General features: G+C 48.1%; 1 protein-coding gene across 1 annotated transcript; it reads left to right on the forward strand.

The window, feature by feature from the left end:
- Nucleotides 1-1,599: 1,599 nt before the first annotated feature.
- Nucleotides 1,600-16,942, forward strand: TSPAN16 (tetraspanin 16). Its single transcript, XM_054562065.1, has 7 exons — nt 1,600-1,668; nt 5,340-5,537; nt 7,531-7,605; nt 9,505-9,612; nt 12,040-12,192; nt 14,025-14,108; nt 16,895-16,942. Exons 1-7 carry the CDS (start codon nt 1,600-1,602, stop codon nt 16,940-16,942), a joined length of 735 nt encoding a protein of 244 aa, XP_054418040.1.
- Nucleotides 16,943-20,970: the final 4,028 nt, after the last annotated feature.

Below are 20,970 nucleotides of genomic sequence, written 5' to 3' on the forward strand. Positions count from 1 at the left end.
CCGGGCCCACTGCCTTGCAGTGAAGCCGGAGGCGGGGTCCCGGAGCCAGGGAGGGGCGGGGCCTCGGAGGGGTCACCTTACCCAGCGCACAGGGTCCTCCTTTACCCAGTTACCAGCCTCGTTGCTCCCCTTCGACGTAGGCGCTCCACCATCCTCTGTCTCCCAGCCTCCCAGCCCTTATCCACCCCTCATTCTTCCGTCCTCCTTGCGTCGCTACTTCCATCCCAATCCTACTTTGCATCCCCCTTTTCTCCACCCTCCTTTGCACCCTGCATTTTCTCATGCTCACTTTCACCCCCATTTCTCGCCCTCCTTTGTACCCCCATTTTCGGGCCGTCAGCCCCTAGCTGAGGCTCCTTATTTTAAAAGACCATTTAGAGAAAGATGTGGAAGGACGTACTCCTAGCTGTGAACATGGACCTGGACCAGGGAGGAGACAGTCCTTCTTCCATGAATATCTTGCTTAGTTCCACCTGTTACAAGACCTAGAAGAGTTGGCATTCATTAGATTAATCCAACTATAAAGTCTTTTCTTCCTTTGAGCTTGGCCCTGGGGGTCACAGAAGATTCTGAAAGCCCTGAGCCCTCCAGGACCTGAGCGCAGACACATTCCAGCCCCGGGCGGGACAGAGAGGGCGCAGGGGTGTTGTAGCATGGACTCGGATGGCGTGGGAGGCAGGGAGACGGTGTGGGTGAGGGGCTGCGGGAGCCGGACCTGAGGGCTTTCTGCCCGCATGCACAATTTTCACCCTGAAATGCCCTCCACATCTGTGTTATCATCAAGAAAGTCCCAGTGGTCAATGACACATGAGCTCAGGGACAATCACTTCACCAGCTTTGGCGGAGTGGGCCTCAGATGGGAAAGGATGGGTTCTTGGGCAGGAGTCACAGGTTCCCACCTTCATGACACAGTCACAGCTTCAAAGCCCCGCCTTCATCCTGCTTCCTGTGTGACCTCAAACAGTTAGCTCAGCCTCTCTGGACCCTGTGAATGAGAAGGATGAGCCGAATGAGCTGATGTGCGGGCAGGGGTTTTGGGGACCCAGTAGCTTGTAGTTAGATTCTTGCATCATGGTGTCTCTTGATTCATTCATTCCACACTGGTTTCTTGAGCACCTACTGAGTATCCAGCTTTGGGAAGACAGTCTTGAATAGGACAGCCAAGGCCCCTTCCCCCTTAAAGCCCCCCAGTCTAGCAGGGGGCACCTAATCACATAAGTGGTCAGTACTCAGCATTTGACCCACAGGACCCTCGTGGCATCTGGGGTACCAGGGTGGTACACCATGTCTTTTTCCACCACTTGTGCATCCTATTTGGAGGAGCCAGCAGGGAGGCAGTGTGGGGCACCCACTTCCTTGGCACTGGGAGCCTTGCGCCGGCATCCGATTGTGATGTGATAAAGGCTCATGACTGAAGGGGGTGGCAGCTGGACCCCCTCCCCTGCAGGTGATTGGGCAGCCAGGGCAGAGAGGGGTAGGGGTAGAGCAAGACAGCTTTACTGCCCCCCACCCCCCAGGCCTCTACCATCTCAGGAAACAGTAGCCTAGAGGATAAGGAAGATGACCACTTAATGTCCGGTGCACTGCAGTCTGGCTGACATGGCTGAAATCCACACTCCCTATTCTTCCTTGAAGAGACTGCTAGCTTTCTTCAATGGTTTCATAGCTGTAAGTATGTCACAACCCAGGCCCCCAGGCTTCTCAGCCCTTCCTCCACAGCTAACTCCCTCGAAGACAGAAATAAGTTGATCCAAATTCATTGGCATCCAGATCTGTGGTCCCCAGGGAAGCAGGAGGGATGTAGGGCAAGCTGACGAGGCACAGGACATGTTGGGAACAGGCGTAGCCTCTGTTGACCTAGAGCCTGTGACTGTCACTGAGGAGTGTGAGCTGGGAGCCCAGCACCAGTGGAGGGAGAGTGGCTCGAAGTCAAATCCTGCAGAAAACTAAATTGTTTTGGGAAGGTAGGAGGGAGTGGTCTTTTTTTGTCCTTTAAATTTTCAAAACATTTTTTTCCTTTTTTTAAAAAAAGATTTTATTTATTTATTTTTAGAGAGATGAGAAGGGAGGGAGAAAGAGAGGGAGAGAAACATCGATATACGAGAGAAACATCAATTGGTTGTCTCTCTCACGCCCTGAGCTGGGGACCTGGTCCACCATGTCCCCAGGCATGTGCCCTGACGGGGAAATCCAACCAGGGACCTTTTGGTTTGCAGGTTGGCGCTCAGTCCACTGAGCCACACCAGCCAGGGCAGCATTTTTTTTTCTCACTATAAAAATAACTGTAAGTGTGCACTATTCAAGGAGTAATTGTTTTTATAGGAGAATAGTTATAAAGATAGGCTACGAGGAAGGAGAAGAATATTAAGTATCACTCCTCTTGTTACCCGTACTGTGACATTTTGATGGGAATTAAAAGAGTGCATTTAAAGGGCTTATGCCTATCATGAGAACATTGCTCAATAAAAATCATCACTAGATCTTTCCAGACTTTTCTATATTCCTTTTAAAAACAGTGTAACAAACATGGGATGCTATTGCTTTACAATCCACGTTTTTTTCCTTTAAAAAACTTTTTGGCATTAGCCCTGGACAGTGTCACTCAGTTGGTTGGAACATCATCCCATGCACCAGAGTTGTGGGTTCAGTTCCCAGTCAGGACACATACCTAGGTTGCAGGTTCAATTCCCAGTCGGGGCATGTACATGAGGCACCCAATTGATGTTTTTCTCTCACGTCAATATTTCTCTCTCTCCCTTCCTCTTTCTAAAGATCAATGGACATATTCTTGGGACGAGGATTTAAAATTTCTTTTTCACTTTAGCCCTGGCCAGGTAGCTCATTTGGTTAGACCATCCATCACTACGCCAAGGTTGTGGGTTCGATTCCAGGCCAGGGCACATATAAGAATCAACCAAGGAATGCTTAAGTAAGTGGAACAAATTTATGTTTCTCTCTCTCTCAAATCAATTAAAAAAATTAATTTTACACCTTTTTGGTAGACTTTATTTTTTAGAGCAGTTATAAGCTCCCAGCAAAATTGAACAGAAGATGAAGAGATTTTCCATACACCTCCTGCCCCTCTACGTGCACAGCCTCTCCCGTTATCAACACCTCCACCAGAGTGGTGTCTATGTTATAATTGATCAACCCACATTGCCACATCATCTCCCGAAGTCCACAGTATATATAGTTTACGTTAGCGCTTGGTTTTGTACATTCTGTAGCTTTTGACGAATATCCACCATTTTAGTATCCTATGGCAGCAAATTTCTACCTTTTCATCTCATGGCACACATAAACTAATTACTAAGATTCTGTTACACTCCAAAAAATATATTATACATTTTGCCAATCTGACAAAAAATAGGTATAATTTTGTTTCAGTCACACCAGATGGCTATTGTCATGCTGGCTGCTGTCATCTTTTAATTTGACAACCTAAGAGAACAGAGGTCAGTGCCCCTGACTAGTCAGATATTGCATATTTGAAAAATTCTTGTGGCACATGGGTTGAAGTTGTTGCCATATGGAGAAGTTTCACTGCCCCCAAAATCTTCTGTGCTCTGCCTATTCATGCTCCCTCCCCTCTAATCCCTGGCAACCACCGGACCCCTATATTGTCTCCCTAGTTTTGACTTATCCAGAATGTCCTATCCATAGAATCATACACCATGTAGCCCTTTCAGATCAGTCTCTTTCACTCAGCGTTAGGCCTCTAAAGTTCCTCCATGTCTTTTCGTGGCTTAAAAACTCGTATGTACCATCTGAATGTACTACAGTTTATTTGTCCATTCACCTGCTGAAGAGCATCTGGGTTGCTTCGAGTTTGGGGCAATTCTAAATAAAGCTGCTAGCTGCTAGAAACATTTTAGTTTTTAAAAATATTTATCCACAATACTACATTTATTGCATTCTCTTAGAAAAACAGGGAACTGTTTATATACCCAATTTGCACATATAAAACTTTCAAAAGTCATGTGTAGCGCATGAAGGCCCCTGGTAGGGCTACGATCCCAACGCAGCACTTTAGTAAATCCTGCTGCAGGGCCTCTGGTTTATCAAGGCTGCGTGAGGACGTAAGTTTTCAATGCCATTGGATAAATACCAAAGGGCCTGACTGCTGACAATCCACTTTTTTTTATAAGATTTTATTTATTTATTTTTAGAGAGACTGGAAGGGGGGGGAGAAAGAGAGGGAGAGAAACATCGATATGTGAGAGAAGCATCGACCAGCTGCCTCTTGCACACCCCGAGCCGGTCAACTCGCCTGCAACGCAGGCATGTGCCCTGATGGGGAATCAAATCGGCTTTTCAGTTCACGGGCCGGCACTCAGTCCACTGAGCCACACCAGCCAGGGCAACAATCCACTTTTTTAAAAACTTATTAATGCATTGAAAACACCTTTTTGTATTACTAAAACATTCTGCTACAATAGAGGTAAGCAGAGTATAGTCAGATAGATAGACATATATAAAATGTATCTGTAAATTTTTAAAATTGTTTACAAATTGAATATGGCTATTTTTGAGCTACACTGGCTCAAAACAGAACTTACAACCTACAAGGCTCATAATATCCAGGGCTTTTCAGGAAAAAATTGCCACCCCCCTGTCCTACAGCATTGTTGAAAGTATCAGTCTGTGGTCGCATTGCGTGGCCATTCCACGATTTACCTACCCACTCTGTCTTACTGATTGCTTCAGTAATTTTTTAAAAGATTTTTATTCATTCATTAATGCTTCAGTAATTTTTTAAAGGTTTTAATTCATTGGTTTTTAGAGAGGGGGAGGGAGGGAGGAAGAGAGGGAGAGAAACATCAATGAGTGGTTGCCTCTCACACACCCTCTACTGGGGACCTGGCTTGCAACCCAGGCATGGGCCCTAGACAGGGAATCGAACCAGCAACCCCCTGGTCCTCAGGCCAGCACCTAATCCACTGAGCCACATCAGCCAGGGCAGTAATTTTTTATATTTGTACTTAATGAACATCCTGGCACTAAGCCAAATACATGGCTGTTTTTCTTAGGCTGAATATCTAGAAATGAGATTTCTAGGTAAAGTTTTTTATCATAAAAACTTTAAGGTTTAAATATAAATTGTGAGTGTCCTCCTCCTGCCTGCCCCCTTCCCACGCCCCGGCACACACAAAAGTTTGTTGCCTGGCAGCAACGTATCAGAATGTTTCTCCACATCCTCCCTAACACAAGGTATTATCACTTTAAAAATGTTTTTGCTAATTTTATTGACCTTCACGCTCCTCCCTGCTGCCCCCTAGAAAGTTCTATTTGTGTACAACTAACAGACTGGCTTTCCCTTTCTGATTTCTGTTCTAAAGATGTCTGGCGTGATCCTCATTGGCCTGGGCATCTGTGTCAAGTTCAGGGGAGCTGTCCTCACAAGAGTCCTAGGGCTGTCCTCTGCATTCCTGCTCCATGCTGCCTACTTGTGTCTGGTGACAGGCTGCAGCACAGTGTTGCTTGGCTTCATAGGGTGGTACGGGACAACCAGAGAAAGCAGAGGCACTCTCTTGTTTGTAAGTTGAATCTGCATGCAGATCCCCAAACTCTCCCCTCACATATGAACCCCTCGCTGCTCACACTGCAAATCTTTCCCATCCTCTAGCTTACAGAGTTTATGGTGTTTCATTTGATGGCATTGATGCAGCCATCTTTTCCTCTGTGCTGTGTCTCACATAGAACCCCTTCCCTACTCAAGGCCATAAATTATACTCTTAGGTTTTTTTCCTGTAATTTTAAGCCTGCGTTCTCACTTTTAGCTTTGTAGCTTTTGGGAATTTAACCATGTGTGTGGTGTGAGGTAGGGATCTGATTTAATTTTTTTCTCCAGTTGATGACATACTGCCCCCTTTACTGAGTGGCCCTCCAGGTCTTCGTTGGTCTACACAAGTTTCCGTTGTGTTTGAGTCTGTTCTGAGCACGCGGCTCTTTCCGCCCCACTAATACAACACTGTTGTAATCATCATACATGCACAAGTACACGTTCAAGTACATGGGGTATAAAAGTTTCAAGTGTGATTGTGCAGATAGCATGTCTCAGATTTTACATGCCTTATTCTTACACACAACCTTGGCTAAACAGTTTCCCAAAATCCAGTTCCCAGCTTCCCGTTCCCATTTCCCTTAAAATCTTTTCAGAGCAGATTATCCCCCGTTTTTGTTCAATCTGTCTTCATTGTGTTTGTTTTCCTTCCTCCGTTGTGTTGCTACAAATCTCCAGTTATTGCAATTTGGGGGTTTCAGGGAGTCTTACTCTAGTCACCTCCTAGAGTACCCCACCCCCATCCTCCTCCTCCCTGAAGCTCCATCATCTCTCATTTTATTTCTTAATTATGTTCAGCAAATATTTATTAGTGATATTTGATTTTATCTTTAATACGATAGGGACATTATTCTATCCATAGTTTAACTTGGAGGAATCTGAGTCTTCTCTCTCACACCCCACATCCAACCCATCTGCAAATCCAATCCATCCCTCCAAAACCTCTGAGACTTCACTCACAAAAACAAAGTCTTTTGGTTAGTGTGTGGGAGCTACAGAAGGTTCTGAGCAGAGAAGCAACTTGCCAGATTTAGATGCTCACAGGCGCCCTCTGGTGTCCATGGGGGAAACAGCGTGGGGAGACCAGTGCAGAGGCCCTGTGCCAGTCCAGGTGGGATATGGTGGACGCCCTGTGGGCTGTGGGCACCCCGAGGGTGTATCCACTGCACTTTCCTGCCTCTCTGTGTCAAGGCCAGATAAGTCCTGCCATTGGCCAGCCTGGTGACTCAAAGCCTAAATTATCAAGCAGGTCTTAATAATAATAACAAGCACAAATGGAAATGAGCAAAAGGGAAGCCAGGAGCTGACCTTACTTTGCTCCCATCTGGCCTCACGAAGCTCCACAGAACCCACTGAGACCCCTGGAGCTGGGTCTCTATATTGTACAGATGGGGAAACTGAGGTGCAGGGAAGGAGGCGGTTTCTCCTTAATGGGTAACTTGAAGACCTCCCCTCCGCTTGCCCAATTTCCCATTGTTTTCCACTGTGCAAGTGAATTTATTGGACGTGTTAGTCAGCAAATGTTGACAGTTTCTTCCTGGCACCCTCCTGTCCCTCCCCTTCAGTTGTCACCCTGCTCCCACATGAGGGAGTCGGAGGCTTCTCCCCTCCTCCGGGAGTCCTGTTCTGTCCTCCCTGCTATCTTTCTGCTTTCTCCCTGCCACGCCTCACCCCCCCCCCCCCCATATTGGCAATAGACACCCTTTACTTCACCCGGAGATCCCCACTTAAGCTTCCTTGACACCCACAAAGTGCCGGGCATGACATGGAGGTCCAGCCACTGGCTCCTAAGAATACCCCACTGCCAGCAACCTGGACAACAGGTGAGAAATCGACACATGAAAGATGTCACACGCCCTTCCCCACTGGGTGTGAGTTCTTTCAAACCCAGAGATCACGGGGCCTGGGGTGGGCAGCCCCTCGCAGCAGGCTCCCAGCCCCCATAGGCCCCACCCTGTGTCTTCCAGTGCTTCTTGTGCATGGTCGTCATTCTCCTTCTGGAAATCATGGTTGCCACAGTGGTCCTCGCCTTCCTTCCCATGGTGAGTACAGTGCTGCTTCTCCCTCTTCCGCATTAGAAAACCAACAAAATCAACAGAAGCCCCCGCCCCCACACCCCAGGCCGGGAGGCCCTCAGGCTCTGCGCTGCTCGCCCAGACCCTGGAATAGCTGGACCGCAGGTCCCTAGGAAAGGGGACGGGGCCTTCAGAGATGAGGTAAAAAGCCCAAAGCCTCAGACCTCTCCTCGGAGGCCTCAAGAAACTGGCCGAGTTAATTTGACCATCTCTCCTGTTTTTGGCGGTGGGGTGGTAAGAAGTAAGGGAAAAGCTGTAAAAGCTGCTGGGGCTTTTGAAATGTGCTGAAAACAGAGGGCTATTTAGCAAAAGCCATCCAAATGACGAAGATAGATGTTTTGACCCAACCGTCTCATTTTTAGGAAACATCCAAAGATTTGCTTATTCGAGGGCAGGATGACAAACGTAGCAGGGTGTGCAAAAGATTGCCCCCGGCCTAGTGAACAGTATTGGGGGAGGGGTAATATATAATAGCCGTCACAAGACAGTCCAATGCGGGCGGAATGAAGGAAAGAGAAGGGCCTCTATGAATGAGATGCTGTGTTCTTCAGGACATAGTGACGTCCTCATTTGTGTGCCCCCGAGGCCAGCTCTGAGACAAGAATTTGAAGCCTCCCGGTTTATTTGAGAGCTGATCCCAAGAAGACCCTGTAGAGGACAAGGAAGTGAGGCAGGGAAGGGAATCTGGCCCATAAAAGGTGACTTTGTGGGCATCTGGGCTCAGTTCTGCTGGGGGCATCTGGCAGGCAATGCAGGACACGCATCTGGTTTTCCTCCCAAGGGGCCAGGGAGCCGCAGCGTTGATCTGCCACCTCCCTTCAGTCATGGCTTGAGTGCTGCTCCTAGGATGCAGGTGGCTGAAAAGCCACAGAAAGCCCTCGATTGCTGGCAGTGGGAAGCCAGGCACAGCGTGCACAGGAATGACAAAGGCCACGGGACACAAGCAGGGGACCAAGAGCAATTGCTATGCTTGTTAGAGAACAGCCAGATGTAGAACGAGAGTAGTATAAAGCCAGGAGGAAAATATCAGAATATACTTGCTTTGACACACATAGAATATCTCTTTTGGGACACAGGAAACAGTGACAGTTGTCTTCGTGGAGTGGGAGGAACTTGGCTGGGAGAAAAAGGTGGGAGAGTTCTCATGGCCCACCCTTCTGTGCTTGGTGAATTTTGAACCATGTGACTCTATCACCTCTTCAGGGCAAATTTTTAAAATTTAGACCTTTATCCAAAAAATAGAAAATTAAATTTGTTCCTTTTTCTGTGCAGAGAGAGAAATTCGGTTGCTGCTGATGATATTTTAGACTTTAATTGAGTTACAACCGAATGGGGAGGGGTAGCGGGTGTGTGGGCGATTGGAAAGAGCAGATGATTCAAACTGGTTTGCGATGGCTCTGACCAGATGCGCTCGCCTCTGAGACCCACGCGCTCCCCGCGTCCCTCTCAGGGCTGGCGGTAGCCTGGATTTGTCATCCTCCAGCCCAGGCCCACGGCCCGGGGGAGGGAGCGTGAAGGAGGCAGAAGGGAAGCCCCCACCTCCTCACTCTGTCCCCAGGAAGCCTCACCAAACGGGGCATCTTGCTGTTTTTTAAAAAGATTTTATTTATTTATTTTTAGAGAGAGGGGGAAGGGAGGGAGAAAGAGAGGAAGAGGATCGTGGATATGTGAGAGATACATTGGTCAGTTGTCTCTCATAAGTGCCCTGCCCAGGGACTGAACCCACAACCCAGGCGTGTGCCCAGACTTGGAATCGAATCCAGCGACCCTTTGCTTTGCGGGACAATGGCCAGCCAACCGAACCACATTAGTCAAGGCGACATCTTGTTATTTTGTGTGTTCATGGCTTCCTGTTTCATTTTTGAGGTTCAAGAAATGGCCCTGGAACACAATTTTGTGACCCTGAAGAAGAATTATAGAGGTTACAATGAGCCAGATGACTATTCCATGGAATGGAACTTAGTCATGGAAAAGGTGAGATTCACATCTTTTTTTAATGGAGTAAAATCCACATAACATAAAATTCACCATCTTAACCATTTTTAAGTGGCATTAAGTACATTCACATTGTTGCATAGCCATCACCACCATCGGTCTCCAGAACTTTCTCATCTTCCCAAACAGAAACTCTTGTCCCCATTCAACACTCCCTCTGCCCCCCGGCCCCCCGCCCCCACCATTCAGCCTCCTGTCTCTATGAATCTGATTCCTCTAGGGACCTCCTGCAGGTGGGGTCTTACAGCATGTGCCCGCTTGGGACTGGCTTATTTCACTCAGTAAAATGGCCTCAGGGTCCACCCATGTTGTAGCATGTGTCAGAATTTCCTTCCTTTTTAAGGCTGAAAAATATTTCATTGTATGGGTACAGCACATTTTGCTTACTCATCCGTCCATCAAAGGACGCTTGAGTCGTTCCCACCTTTTGGCTATTGTGAATAGGGCTGCTGTGAACGTGGGTGTGCAAATCCTGCTTGGGTGTTCAAGACCCTGCTTTCAGTTCTTTTAGGCGAGGAATTTTCAACCTTTTTCATATCATAACAAACATAAACTAATTACTTAAATTCTGTGGCACACCAAAAATATATTCGTTGCTAATCTGACAAAAAAAAAAAAAATTAGGTATAATTTTGATGTGTTCATGCCAGATGGCTATTGTGTTGGCTGTTGTCATTTTTTTATTTGACAACCTAAAGGAAAGTGCCCCTGACTAAATAGTCAGGTATTGCATGTGTGAATGTTTTAAAAATTCTTGCGGCACACTGGCTGAAAAATCGGTGTTTTAGGAATACACCCTGAACTGGAATTGCTGGATCATATGGCAATTCTATGCTTAACCTCTTTTGAGGAATTTCCACACTGTTCTCCACAGCGGCCGCACCATTTTACATTCCCACCAGCAAAGCACAAGGGTTCCAGTTTCTCCACATTCTTGCCAACACCCCCCCCTTTTTTTAGTAGCAGTTGTTTGCCTGAGTGTGAACCAGCAAGACGGACAGTTTGAATCTTGGCTACTTAAGAAGGAGGATGGGCCTCCTTGTGTCATCTAAGCTCCTCTGAGGCCAAGGCCAGGGCGGGTTTGGACGGGGAATCCTGTGCTTGTTCCTGAAGATGCTTCACATCTTTTCGCATCTTAGTCTTGGGCCCAGGAACTGCTATGGGGCTTGGGAGGTGACACACAATGAGTAGAGGACTTGCCCACCTCCTAGTTTTTGCTTCTCAAGCTTGAGACGGTAGAGAATATCTCTCATTCATTCATACGGCCCTTCAACTAACCTTTATTGAGCACTTACTATGTGCTGGGACTCGTCAGCACAGAGGGTCCTGGCGACACAGCCGCACACAAAACCAAAATCTTTGCCATTCTGCCGCTGATACTTGGGCGGAGGGCGGGATGGACAAGAAGCTACCAAGAAAACATTGGTATAAGAGGTGATGAGTGCTATGAGGAGAAACAAGGCAGGGTAAAGGTATAGAGAACAAGGGTTTTTGACTTGTAAGTGCTTTTTTTCACCTGTTTTCAGCACACAGTAAAATGGCCTGTCCTGGCCTCCTGGAAGTCAGTTGAGGGTCATGTGGTGACTTCTGGCCAGTGAGCAGTAACCAAAAGTGATGTGTGTCAATTCCAGGCCAAATCAGTTAATTGTCAGTGTTAGGGTCTCTGAAGCTCTCTTTTACTTCGCCACAATAGTGGAACAATCTGGATGGTAACCGCTCCATCCAGAGTCTTTCAGTGACTCTGATAAACAGAGTTCCCCTGCCAAGTTGTGATGAGCACATGGTATGAAGAAAAACAAATGGCGGAGATGAGGAACTGTTTGTTACGTGGCATCACTTAGCTCAGCCTGACTGATACAGGGGTTGTGGCTAACTTGAAAGGAAGAATCAGAGCAGACCTTTCTGAAGAGGGACATTTGAACAGAGATGCGAATGAAGTGAAGGAGAGAGTCATGCAGATACTCGAGAAAACAGCATTCCAAAAAGAGAGAACAGCCCCTGTACAAGCCCTGAGGCTATCGCTTCTCAGCCTTTTGGCTAAGATCAAGTGTAAAAGCCCTGAGGCTGGCACTTGCCAAGTGTGTTTCAGAAACATCAAAGAGACCGGTGAGGCTAAAGCTGAGTGAGCAAAAGGGAGACTGGGCAGAGACGAGGGCCTGAGGTGACAGCACAGGCCATGCAGGGTCTTGTGGGCCATGGTGAGCAGTTCAGCTCTGGCCCCAGGTGAGGGGAGAACCCCGGAGGGGGTTCTGAGCCATGACAGGGGTGGGGGTAAGGGACACATTTAGCAGGCCCTGGAATATTGTGACTGTCCTAGACAGTAGCCATGGTGACTGTGATGTCTACTGTTTTTATTATTTTAATATTTGAAAGGAAGTCTTCAAGTGTTTATTCTGCTCTCTACAGCTGAAGTGCTGTGGGGTGAAGAACTACACAGATTTTTCCGGCTCCTCCTTTGAAATGACGACCGGCTACGCCTACCCCAGGAGCTGCTGTAAGTCCATCGGGACCGTGGCCTGCGACGGGCGCAACGTATCCGCAGATGTCATCCACCAGAAGGTAACCCAAGATTCGGTTGTAGACCCCATGGTAGACCCTCAGGACTGGTGACTTTGATAAAAATTGCATATTTGTGGGGACCCCAGCTGAAAAGGGACAGGGGAGAGAGAAAGCCACTCACTGAGTTTCAGCTCACTTCGTGAGCACAGCCTTGGGAAGTCAGGGTTACCGTCTTCGCGTCACAGGTGAGGAAAGTGAGGCTCAGGGAGGGGACGCGAACGTCTCAAGGCCACGTGACTTTGGGGTTTGCGTCCGCATGGGCCTGAGTGTATTGCGTGGGTCACACTGCCTGCAGAACAAAGAACTTAAACTGTAATAACAATGAGAAGTGACCATCTTAACAACAAGGAAGGCCGCGTGACTGGGCATTCACTTTTTGGAATCAATCCCTATTGCATCCTTCCAGGCTCTTCTCTCATTTTACTGATAAGGAAACTGAGGCACAGAGAGCTTCCCACAGCCAAGGAGTGGTGGAGCTGGACTTTAAACCCCACCCCATCTTCCTCTTGACTTATGTCGTGGGTAAATGAACACAATGGTCTTCTCTGAGAGAAGAAATAGCAATCATTCATTAATTCACTCATCACCTGAACGGCTCCTGCGGAATTGGCCAGGCCGAGACCCAGGCCAGAGTCTCGGAAACGAACATGGGCCACACGCTGGCCCACTGGGCCCTGCAAAACCTCCTGTCCTTCCACTCGCCTCCTCACTCATCCTGATGTAGCCACACCAGCCTCCGCACCGCAGCACACACACACTGGGCACATGCCAGCCTCAGGGCCTTTGCAAAGGCTGTTCCTTCTGCCTAGAATTCTGTTCCCCTACATGTCTTCCTACCTCACTTCTTTCTAGTCTGTCTCCATTGTCCCTTCCTTGGTGAGACTGTTCTAGACCCCCTCTCTATGAAAGGATCTCCCCCCAAATCACCATCGCCCTCCGTCTCCTTACCCTGCTTCACTGTCTGTCCAGCGCTTATTCAGTACCTATTACCTGTAGACCCCACTCAAACGTCAGCGCCACCACGGCAAGAATTTTGTCTGTTTTATACATTGCTGGGTGCTCAGCATTCAGTAGGCACTTAATAAGTGTTTTTAAGTGAAGGGGGGCACTGAACTGCTAAGAGTGGGCTCAAGGCAGCCCGAGCTTCCAGAAACAAGAAGTGCTGGGAGCCTAGAAGGTGGGGGCATCTCAGTGGCCACAGCAAGGGCGGTGACGACCCCATCACCAGCCGGAAGCTGCTCTGCTCACCCACTGTGCCCCATCTCTTCCTCTGTCCGAGCCTCAGTTTCTTCGCTTATAAAATGGAGAAAAGGAGTACCTGCCTCCTGGGGTTGTGTGAGAAACGAGTGAGAAGGTGCCGGATCCGTGTTAGCCCCACGTTCGTACATAAAGAACACTCAGAAATAACGAAGAGTTCCTGGAGGCTGGCTCTGGGTCAGGCCACTACTGTGTACTTTGTGTACATTCTTTCTTTTAACCCACAACCACAGTTGGGACACGGAGGCACAGAAAGGAGTTGTGACCTCTCCAAGGTCGCAGAGCTAGTAATAGCTCGGGACATCCGGCTGTGTTCTTTCTTACTTGCCACAGTTGGATGTCAGCCCCCAGAGGGGGTGTTCTGGGGGCGTGTGTGAAGAACGAGAGGCTGGGAAGATGCTGAAGTGCTGGGGGCAGTCAAGCGACAAGGAGCCGAGGTCCTTGTGGTTTGGTCCCTTTATCCTCCCTGAATCTGAGAGCCGTTTGGATGGCCCGACAAGGGTGGGTAGTGACGGGGCCTTGGAGTCTGTGAGCCTCCGACCAGGTCCTGCCTGCTTCAATGTTCGTATCCGCAGGGCTGCTTCCCCGCGCTCCTGAAGATAGCCAAGGCCCAAAGCTTCAGCCTGAGCAGGGGCTCGCTGGGGGCGGCCATGTTACAGGTAAGGCCCAGCTTCCCGGGGCGCGCGGAACTCCCTTACTGAGCACCTACTGTGGGCCAAGCCCTGTTCTGAGCCCTGAGGACACAGCAGTGACAAAAAGGCAAAAATCCCTGCATTGGGGCAATGACATCCAGTGGGGAGGCAGTAAAACATGGTGATGGAATAGGGAAGACTAGGGAGGGACTGTCTGAGGAGGTGACAGTTGACCAGTGACCCGAGGAGGCGAGGAAAAGCCGTGTGTGTGTGTGTGTGTGTGTGTGTGTGTGTGTGTGTGTGTGTATGGGGGGAAGGCAGAGGGAGCTGTTGGTGCAAAGGCCCTGAGGCTGGGGTAAGCTTGGCTTACGTGAGGACCAGCAGGAGGCCCGTGTGGCTGGAGCAGGGAGAACGGGAAGGGAGGCAGGGGGAGATGAGCGCGGGGGGCTGAGGGGACGAGATCATGTAAGGGCTTGGCGGCTGCAGAGGGGGCTTGGATTTGTTCTGAGTATGATAGGAAGCCAGTAGAGAGGTTTGAACATTCCTTATTTTTATTCCCCAAATTTTATTGAGCGCCTACCTTATTTTGCTGTGTGTAATGCACAATTTTTGCCCAAATTTTTGAGGGAAAATTAAGGATGTGCATTATGCATGGGTAGTACTAAATCTGTATCTATATAAATGTTTTGAATTCTTTTGTTTATGCTTAAGCATTAGAAGTGTAACTCTAGGAAGCAACAATGATATCTGCATGCAAAATAATACCCTGAAATACGATAATTGGTTTTGTTTCTAAATATAAATAAATGAATAATGGATGCTGTTCCTGAAAGTTTGGGCCAAAATCTTGGGTGTGCATTATATACAAGAGCGCGTTATACATGGCAAAATATGGTACTATGTCCAGGCAGTGTTGTTGACACTAGGGATACAACTTTGAATTAAAGAAACAAAAGTCTCGCCCTGGCTGGTGTGGTTCAGTGGGTTGAGCGCTGCCCTGTGAACCAAAGGGTCATTGGTTTGATTCCCAGTCAGGGAACCTGCCTGGGTTGCCAGGCGGGTCCCCAGTTGGGGGCGCGCCTCCCCCACCCCCTGACCATCAGAGGCGGCTACATCTCGGTCTTTCTCTCCCTCTTTCTCCCTCCCTTCCTCTCTCTAAAAATAAATAAATAAACACTTTTTAAAAAAACATCTCTGCTCTCACGAAGCTGACCTAATCAGCAGGGAGAGACAAGAAATATGATTTTGAAATTGGAAAATGTATTGTGTTATGGTGATAAAGTACACGTTCAGGAGAAATATACAACTGGGAGGTGATTTTAAGCAGAGTGACCTCATTCCTGGTTCACTTAGGAAGCAAGGGGAAGGCATGTGGGTACTGGCGCCCTCAGACCTGATTCAGGTGAGAAACAGCTTACCCTGGCGATAGGCCTTCTTCATCCAGCTCATGAGTCTGGCCTGCACTCCTCTGGTTGAAGGTCTGAGTGGGCTCCGGACTCCAGTCCTAGTTATGTCACTCGCTAGCCGTCTGGCTGTGAGTCAGGAGCACAGCCTCCCTCGTGGGTAAGACGGGCCGCCCCGTTGTTTGTCGTCAGGCATTGAGGAGGTGGCGCGCATCAGAGGCTTTGCACAATGCCCTTTGATTCTGGGAAGTTATTGTCATCAACTCGAGAGACATCTTACCCAAAGCAGGGATCACAGGGACACAGTGGCAGAAAGAGGGTGAGTTCTTCATGCACCACTAAAGATGCTTGAAGCCACTCACTATGGAAACACAACGCACAGGAGCTATTCTCATCCCCGGGCCTGCCCAAGGAGCGGATCTTGGCTCAGGGCTAAGTTCAAATAAGCCCCAGGGAGAAGAATATATTTTTTTGTTAAAAACTTTTCTTCTCCTATCTCATTTAAATATAATTGCATAAGGAACCAACCATAAAACTGTGTTGATAGACTCATGTTCAGATGTAATTCACATGACAATAATAGCACAAAGAAGGTTGGAGTACACAAACTATATAGGAGCAAAGTTTTGGTAGGCTACTGGAATTAATTTACTGTCAATCCAAACTAGATTGTAAAAAGTAAAGATGTTCATTATAATCCCCGGGGCAACCACTAAGAAAATAACTTTAAAATATAGTCAAGGAAACAACAAGGGAATTAAAATGGTGCACTAGAAAATACCTAAGGCAAAAGGAGCCATGATGAATGCGGAGAAGAACAGCAAGAAAGGCAAACAGAAATCAAATAGCAAAATGACAGCTATAAATCCCATCTTCTCAGCAATTACATTGAATGTAAAGGGCTTAAACCATGTAACTGTATACTTTATAAAGGTGAATTGTAGGCTATACAAAGTACATCTCAATAAAGCTGTTACTTCAAAAACACCCTCCACCTCTTGGAGCCGTCAAGAATTCCCCCTTGTGCTGCCCCACGCTGATTCTCAGTGTGTAGCAGTGTGTTTCTGCAGATCACCACCGGCCAAACCATGGGTGCGTTTCATCTGTCTGATTTGTATTTTAAAAGTGGGTATTTTTTATTGTACAAATGTATATTAAATATGCATTTGCAAACTATACCACACCCCCTTCCACAAGGAGGGAGTAACAGTCAGGCTCCCAGGAGGAACCAGCCCCCACAACGTGGTCCTTTTGTCTCCAGCGTGGCCCTGAGGGACTCACGCCATCCGTAAAACCCTGCCCCTGAACTTTCTGGAACAGGATGCTCCCCATCTCTGTGTATCCAAGTTGATTCAGGTTTCAGAAATCCTTCAAGTTTTGGTTCAAGGTTTCTTTCTTCTCCCATTTCAGCTGCCAGGAATCCTGGCCACCTTGCTGCTGTTTGTCAAGCTGGGCTGACCGGCCGGGGAGGACAGGACGCCTGGCTGCGGGCGCTGTGGACTCACTCTCCCTGTCACTCTCGCTGCTTTTTGAAGGGAGACGGAGAATACAGACTTGGGAAACCCCTGTCTTCCCGAGTCCTCCCTCCTTCGCTCTGCTTCCCCACACCAGCTGGCAGTGGTTTTAGCTCTGCGTTCCCGGGTGGGGTGACAGGGCCTGCCTGCTCGTGCGCTGGTCTAGTTTTGTAAATTATTATGTGAAAAAAGCCCTAAAATATTCACGAAAGATAACTTGTTCAAAGAAACCTCCATATACACCTAATCCAGATTCAGCAATCACCAAGAGTTTGACATTGTTGTTTAACTATCGCAATTTTTGCCTTGATGAATTTAAAACAAATCCCAAACAATGTTATTTTACCCCTTCATACATCACTACACATCTTCAAAAATGTATACATTTGTGTTCCCAACCCTAATGCCACTATAACAACAGACTGAGTATGTGTGTCTCCCCAGAATTCATATGTTGAAAGTTAATCCCCAGGGTGATGGTATTAGGAGGTGTGGCTTTGGGAGGTAATTAGTTCATGAGCGTGGGACCCTCATGAATGGGATCGGCGCCCTTGTAAAGAGGCTCCAAAGAGCTCCCTCACCTCTCCCGCCATGAGCGGACACAGTAAAAAAAACATCCATTCACAAACCAAGAAACTGGTCCTCATTGGATACTGAATCTACTGCCACCTTCCTCTTGAACTTCTGAGCCTCTAGAACTGTGAGAAATGAATGTCTGTTGTTTATAAATGACTTGGTCTATGATATTTTGTTATAGCAGCCTGAATGGACTAAGACAGCAACTAAGGCAATTAGCAGCCCTTCTTTGGCATCACTGAACACGCAGGTCATCACTGAATGTTCCGAATTAGCTCAAAATGTCTTTTTACATTTGATTTCTTTGAATTGGGATCCAAACAAGGTCCACACACCATGTGTGTCATGTCTCCTACGTCCCTTTTATTTGAATCTAGTAGTTCTGAAATGACAGCATGCGTCAGAATCCTCTGGATGTTTTGTTAAGGCCGCCCAGCACCCTCCCCCAGAGCTGCCGTCTCCGGAGATCTGGAGCGGGCCCAGGGGTCTGCATTCCTAACACGTTCCTGGGCAATGCTGCTGGCACGGGGAACACACTGTGAGAGAAGACTGCTCTGGATTGCCTCCTCTTCCCCCACCTCCCTTTGATTTGTTGCAGGAAGAGTGTGGAATGCTGGGAATTGCACACCTTCTGGATTTGCTGCTGCTGCTCTGTAGAGCCTTTACCTTGTTCCTCTCTTTCCTGTATTTCCTATAAATCCCTGGTTCTCAGGCCCGGCTGTCCACTGGAGCTCCCTCGGAGTTTAACAGAATACTCCAGCCTGGACCCCGTGGTTACCAGGCAAGGCCTCGTGTGCACAGAAGCCAATTCTATGGCACTAGCTTTTGAGAAAGGAAAAAAGCATCTGTTGTGAGGTCGGCCAGCAAGGAGACAGGAGGCAAGGCTCAAATCTGTCTCCTCCTTCCAGGGTTTGGAACAAGATTTAAGGGGTTTCAATACCGGATCTTCTTGGACAACAGACCCTTTGCCTCTGAAAGGATTTCAGTGTTCAGATTCCAATCATGTCCTGGGTTTTCGTTTCTACTGGGGGGAGCAGTTAAGAGTTTATGAGTGTCACTTGTGAGTGGTGTTCACAAATGCTACTTCCAAGTGCTGTATCCAAGGTTTAAACTTTGGTACTAGGTTTTGTTAGTGTGAATCCTGAGAAAGAAGACACCTACTAAAAAGCGTTCCTAATGGCTAACTGGTTCAAATTTTTAAAAACAGCCAAACAGCCATGTCTACACAGGGGCCTCTCACACAAACTCAATTCGGGGAGAAGCCTGCACTGAACTACCTGACTCTGCACTTACCTCTGCTTGCCGGCACTGTGTTCCTGCTAGCTAAGCCAGCCCTTCTAAAGGAGTTTCTTGAATACTATTTCAACCAATAAGATTGAGGCTTTCCCTTTTTAAGAGCTGCAAAGCTCTGACCAAACAGAGCAGCTCTATTCTGACCAATCAGGAGAGTGCCTTTTGGACCAATCAAGTTGCGAGGATTTGGAGTCCTTATTTGCATGAGGACGGACCAATGAGGGGCCAGGGCTGGGGATTTCTGTCTATCTAAGCCAGCCTCCCTCTAGCTCTGGGAGCACTCTTTCCCTTTCCATCAAAGACTGGAGGCAGTGTTTCCCTGGCTGAGCAGAGCAGAGCAGACCAGCGCTGACATGGAGCCTGCGAGAGCAGACCCGAGAAGAACAGAGCTGTCTAGCGGGACAGTGGCCAAGCCCCAGGGCTGTCTGCCAGCTGTGCTGATTTCTCAGCTGTGCTGTATCACAATTGAGCTGTTTTGCATTGAATAAAGTTTCCTTTTCACCGCACTGTAAAACTGGGGAGTTCTACTGGCGTTGAATTGGCACCGACGACCATTGGTTGACGTTAGAAACGTGATAGGACCAGGTTGTGCTGATTCTGCGGTTACACCATATCCCCATGTTCTGATTTAATTGGGCTGGGCTGTGACCTGGGCATAGGGACTTAACATATTTATCCAGGTGGTTCTAAGGGGTGGCATGGTCACGGCTGAGACTCAAACCAAGGACTTCATCCAGTGACCATAGCAGACTGAATCAATTCTTTTGTTGGGGATTGCAAATGGTAATTTATCTAATCCCTCCATCTTTCTTTTAGGGAGATTTTGAGGATGTAATGGGCACATCATAGCTGCTACTGCTGTAATCACCTCCCACTTCTAGAAAACACACCTAGTTTTCTTTGGAACCAGCCCACCTCTCAGATTTTAGTCCCTAAGCTAGGGGTGGGTGTGTACACCCAGCCAGGCAGTCAGCACGTTTCATCTGTCTGACCTCAGTCACTGGTTCAGACGTGGGCATGGAGCCCAAGCTGGCCGAGAGACCTGGTTTTGGGAAACTAACTTGTTAACTCAGGTAACCAGGAGAGAGCAGCTCCCACCCCCTCTCTGCAACTCACCTGGTTCAGAGGGGGCCGCCTCGTGGCGGGGCAAGGCTGCAGAGAGCAGGCAGGGAGAGCAGAGATGAGAATGCTTGTACTGTGTGCAAGCTTGTGGACCTCGCTCACTTTTGGGCTTTGCAGGTCATTCATTCACTGAACAAACATCTCTCCAGTGCCTGCTGTATGTTAGAAATAAACGATTTTCACTCACAACACTTCTGGCACCAACTATGTGAGGATTTTCCACATCAAGCAAGTCTCTGTGGGCACCAACTGGGTGTCCTACAGTTCAATCCTGACACTAACTACCTGGAGCCCATGTCAGCAGCCACAGATTTAAGGGCCCAGTCCCACAGGACGGCCATTATTTCAGATGCCAGTTGCAAGTGGCAGGTGCCCAAGGTGTGACACACTTCTGAGCTGGCTGCAAAGTCAGCGGCTTCCCACTATCCTCCTTCCATTTCAGGTTTGATGAGAATGGCTCACAGAGTTCAGGAAAGTGCTCTACCTGCTATGACATGTATTATGAAGGCTACCGCTCAGGAAGGGTCAGATGGAAGAGATGCACAGGGCGAGGCATGGGGAAGGCGTGTGGGACTCCATGCCCTGTCTGGGCGCACCACCCTCCTGGTGCCTGATGTGTTCACTAACCCAGAGGCTCTTCCACTGTTTAGGCCCATAGGGATGTCCAACCATTTGGCATCTCTGGGCCACAATGGAAAAAGAATGGTCTTGGGCCAAACATTAAATACATTGCAACACGTAATCACACACCCACACAAAATCTCACAATATTTTAAGTAAATTTACGATTTTGTGTTGGGTCACATTCAAAGCCATCCTGGGCTGCATGCGGCCCCCAGGCCATGGGCTGGACACCCTGGTTTTCATTACATTGGCATGATTGATTAAATCCTTGGCCCTTGGTGAGTCACTCTATCTCTAGCCCCTCCCCTTTCCTGGAGGTCTGGGGGCTGAGCTGACACTGCCAACACTCTAATCATG

This window comes from Pteronotus mesoamericanus, unplaced genomic scaffold, assembly GCF_021234165.1.
Source record: "Pteronotus mesoamericanus isolate MK-2021 breed Mesoamerican mustached bat unplaced genomic scaffold, CSHL_Meso_final scaffold_636, whole genome shotgun sequence".
NCBI classification, from domain to species: domain Eukaryota; kingdom Metazoa; phylum Chordata; class Mammalia; order Chiroptera; family Mormoopidae; genus Pteronotus; species Pteronotus mesoamericanus.

What these genes read in the sequence shown, in the direction of transcription:
- TSPAN16 (XM_054562065.1), top strand. Translation starts at nt 1,600, where the DNA reads ATGGCTGAAATCCACACTCCCTATTCTTCCTTGAAGAGACTGCTAGCT. An exon ending in CAGATGTCATCCACCAGAAG is followed by an intron (nt 12,193 to 14,024) that starts GTAACCCAAGAT and finishes TCGTATCCGCAG; the next exon opens with GGCTGCTTCCCCGCGCTCCT. An exon ending in TGGGGGCGGCCATGTTACAG is followed by an intron (nt 14,109 to 16,894) that starts GTAAGGCCCAGC and finishes CTCCCATTTCAG; the next exon opens with CTGCCAGGAATCCTGGCCAC.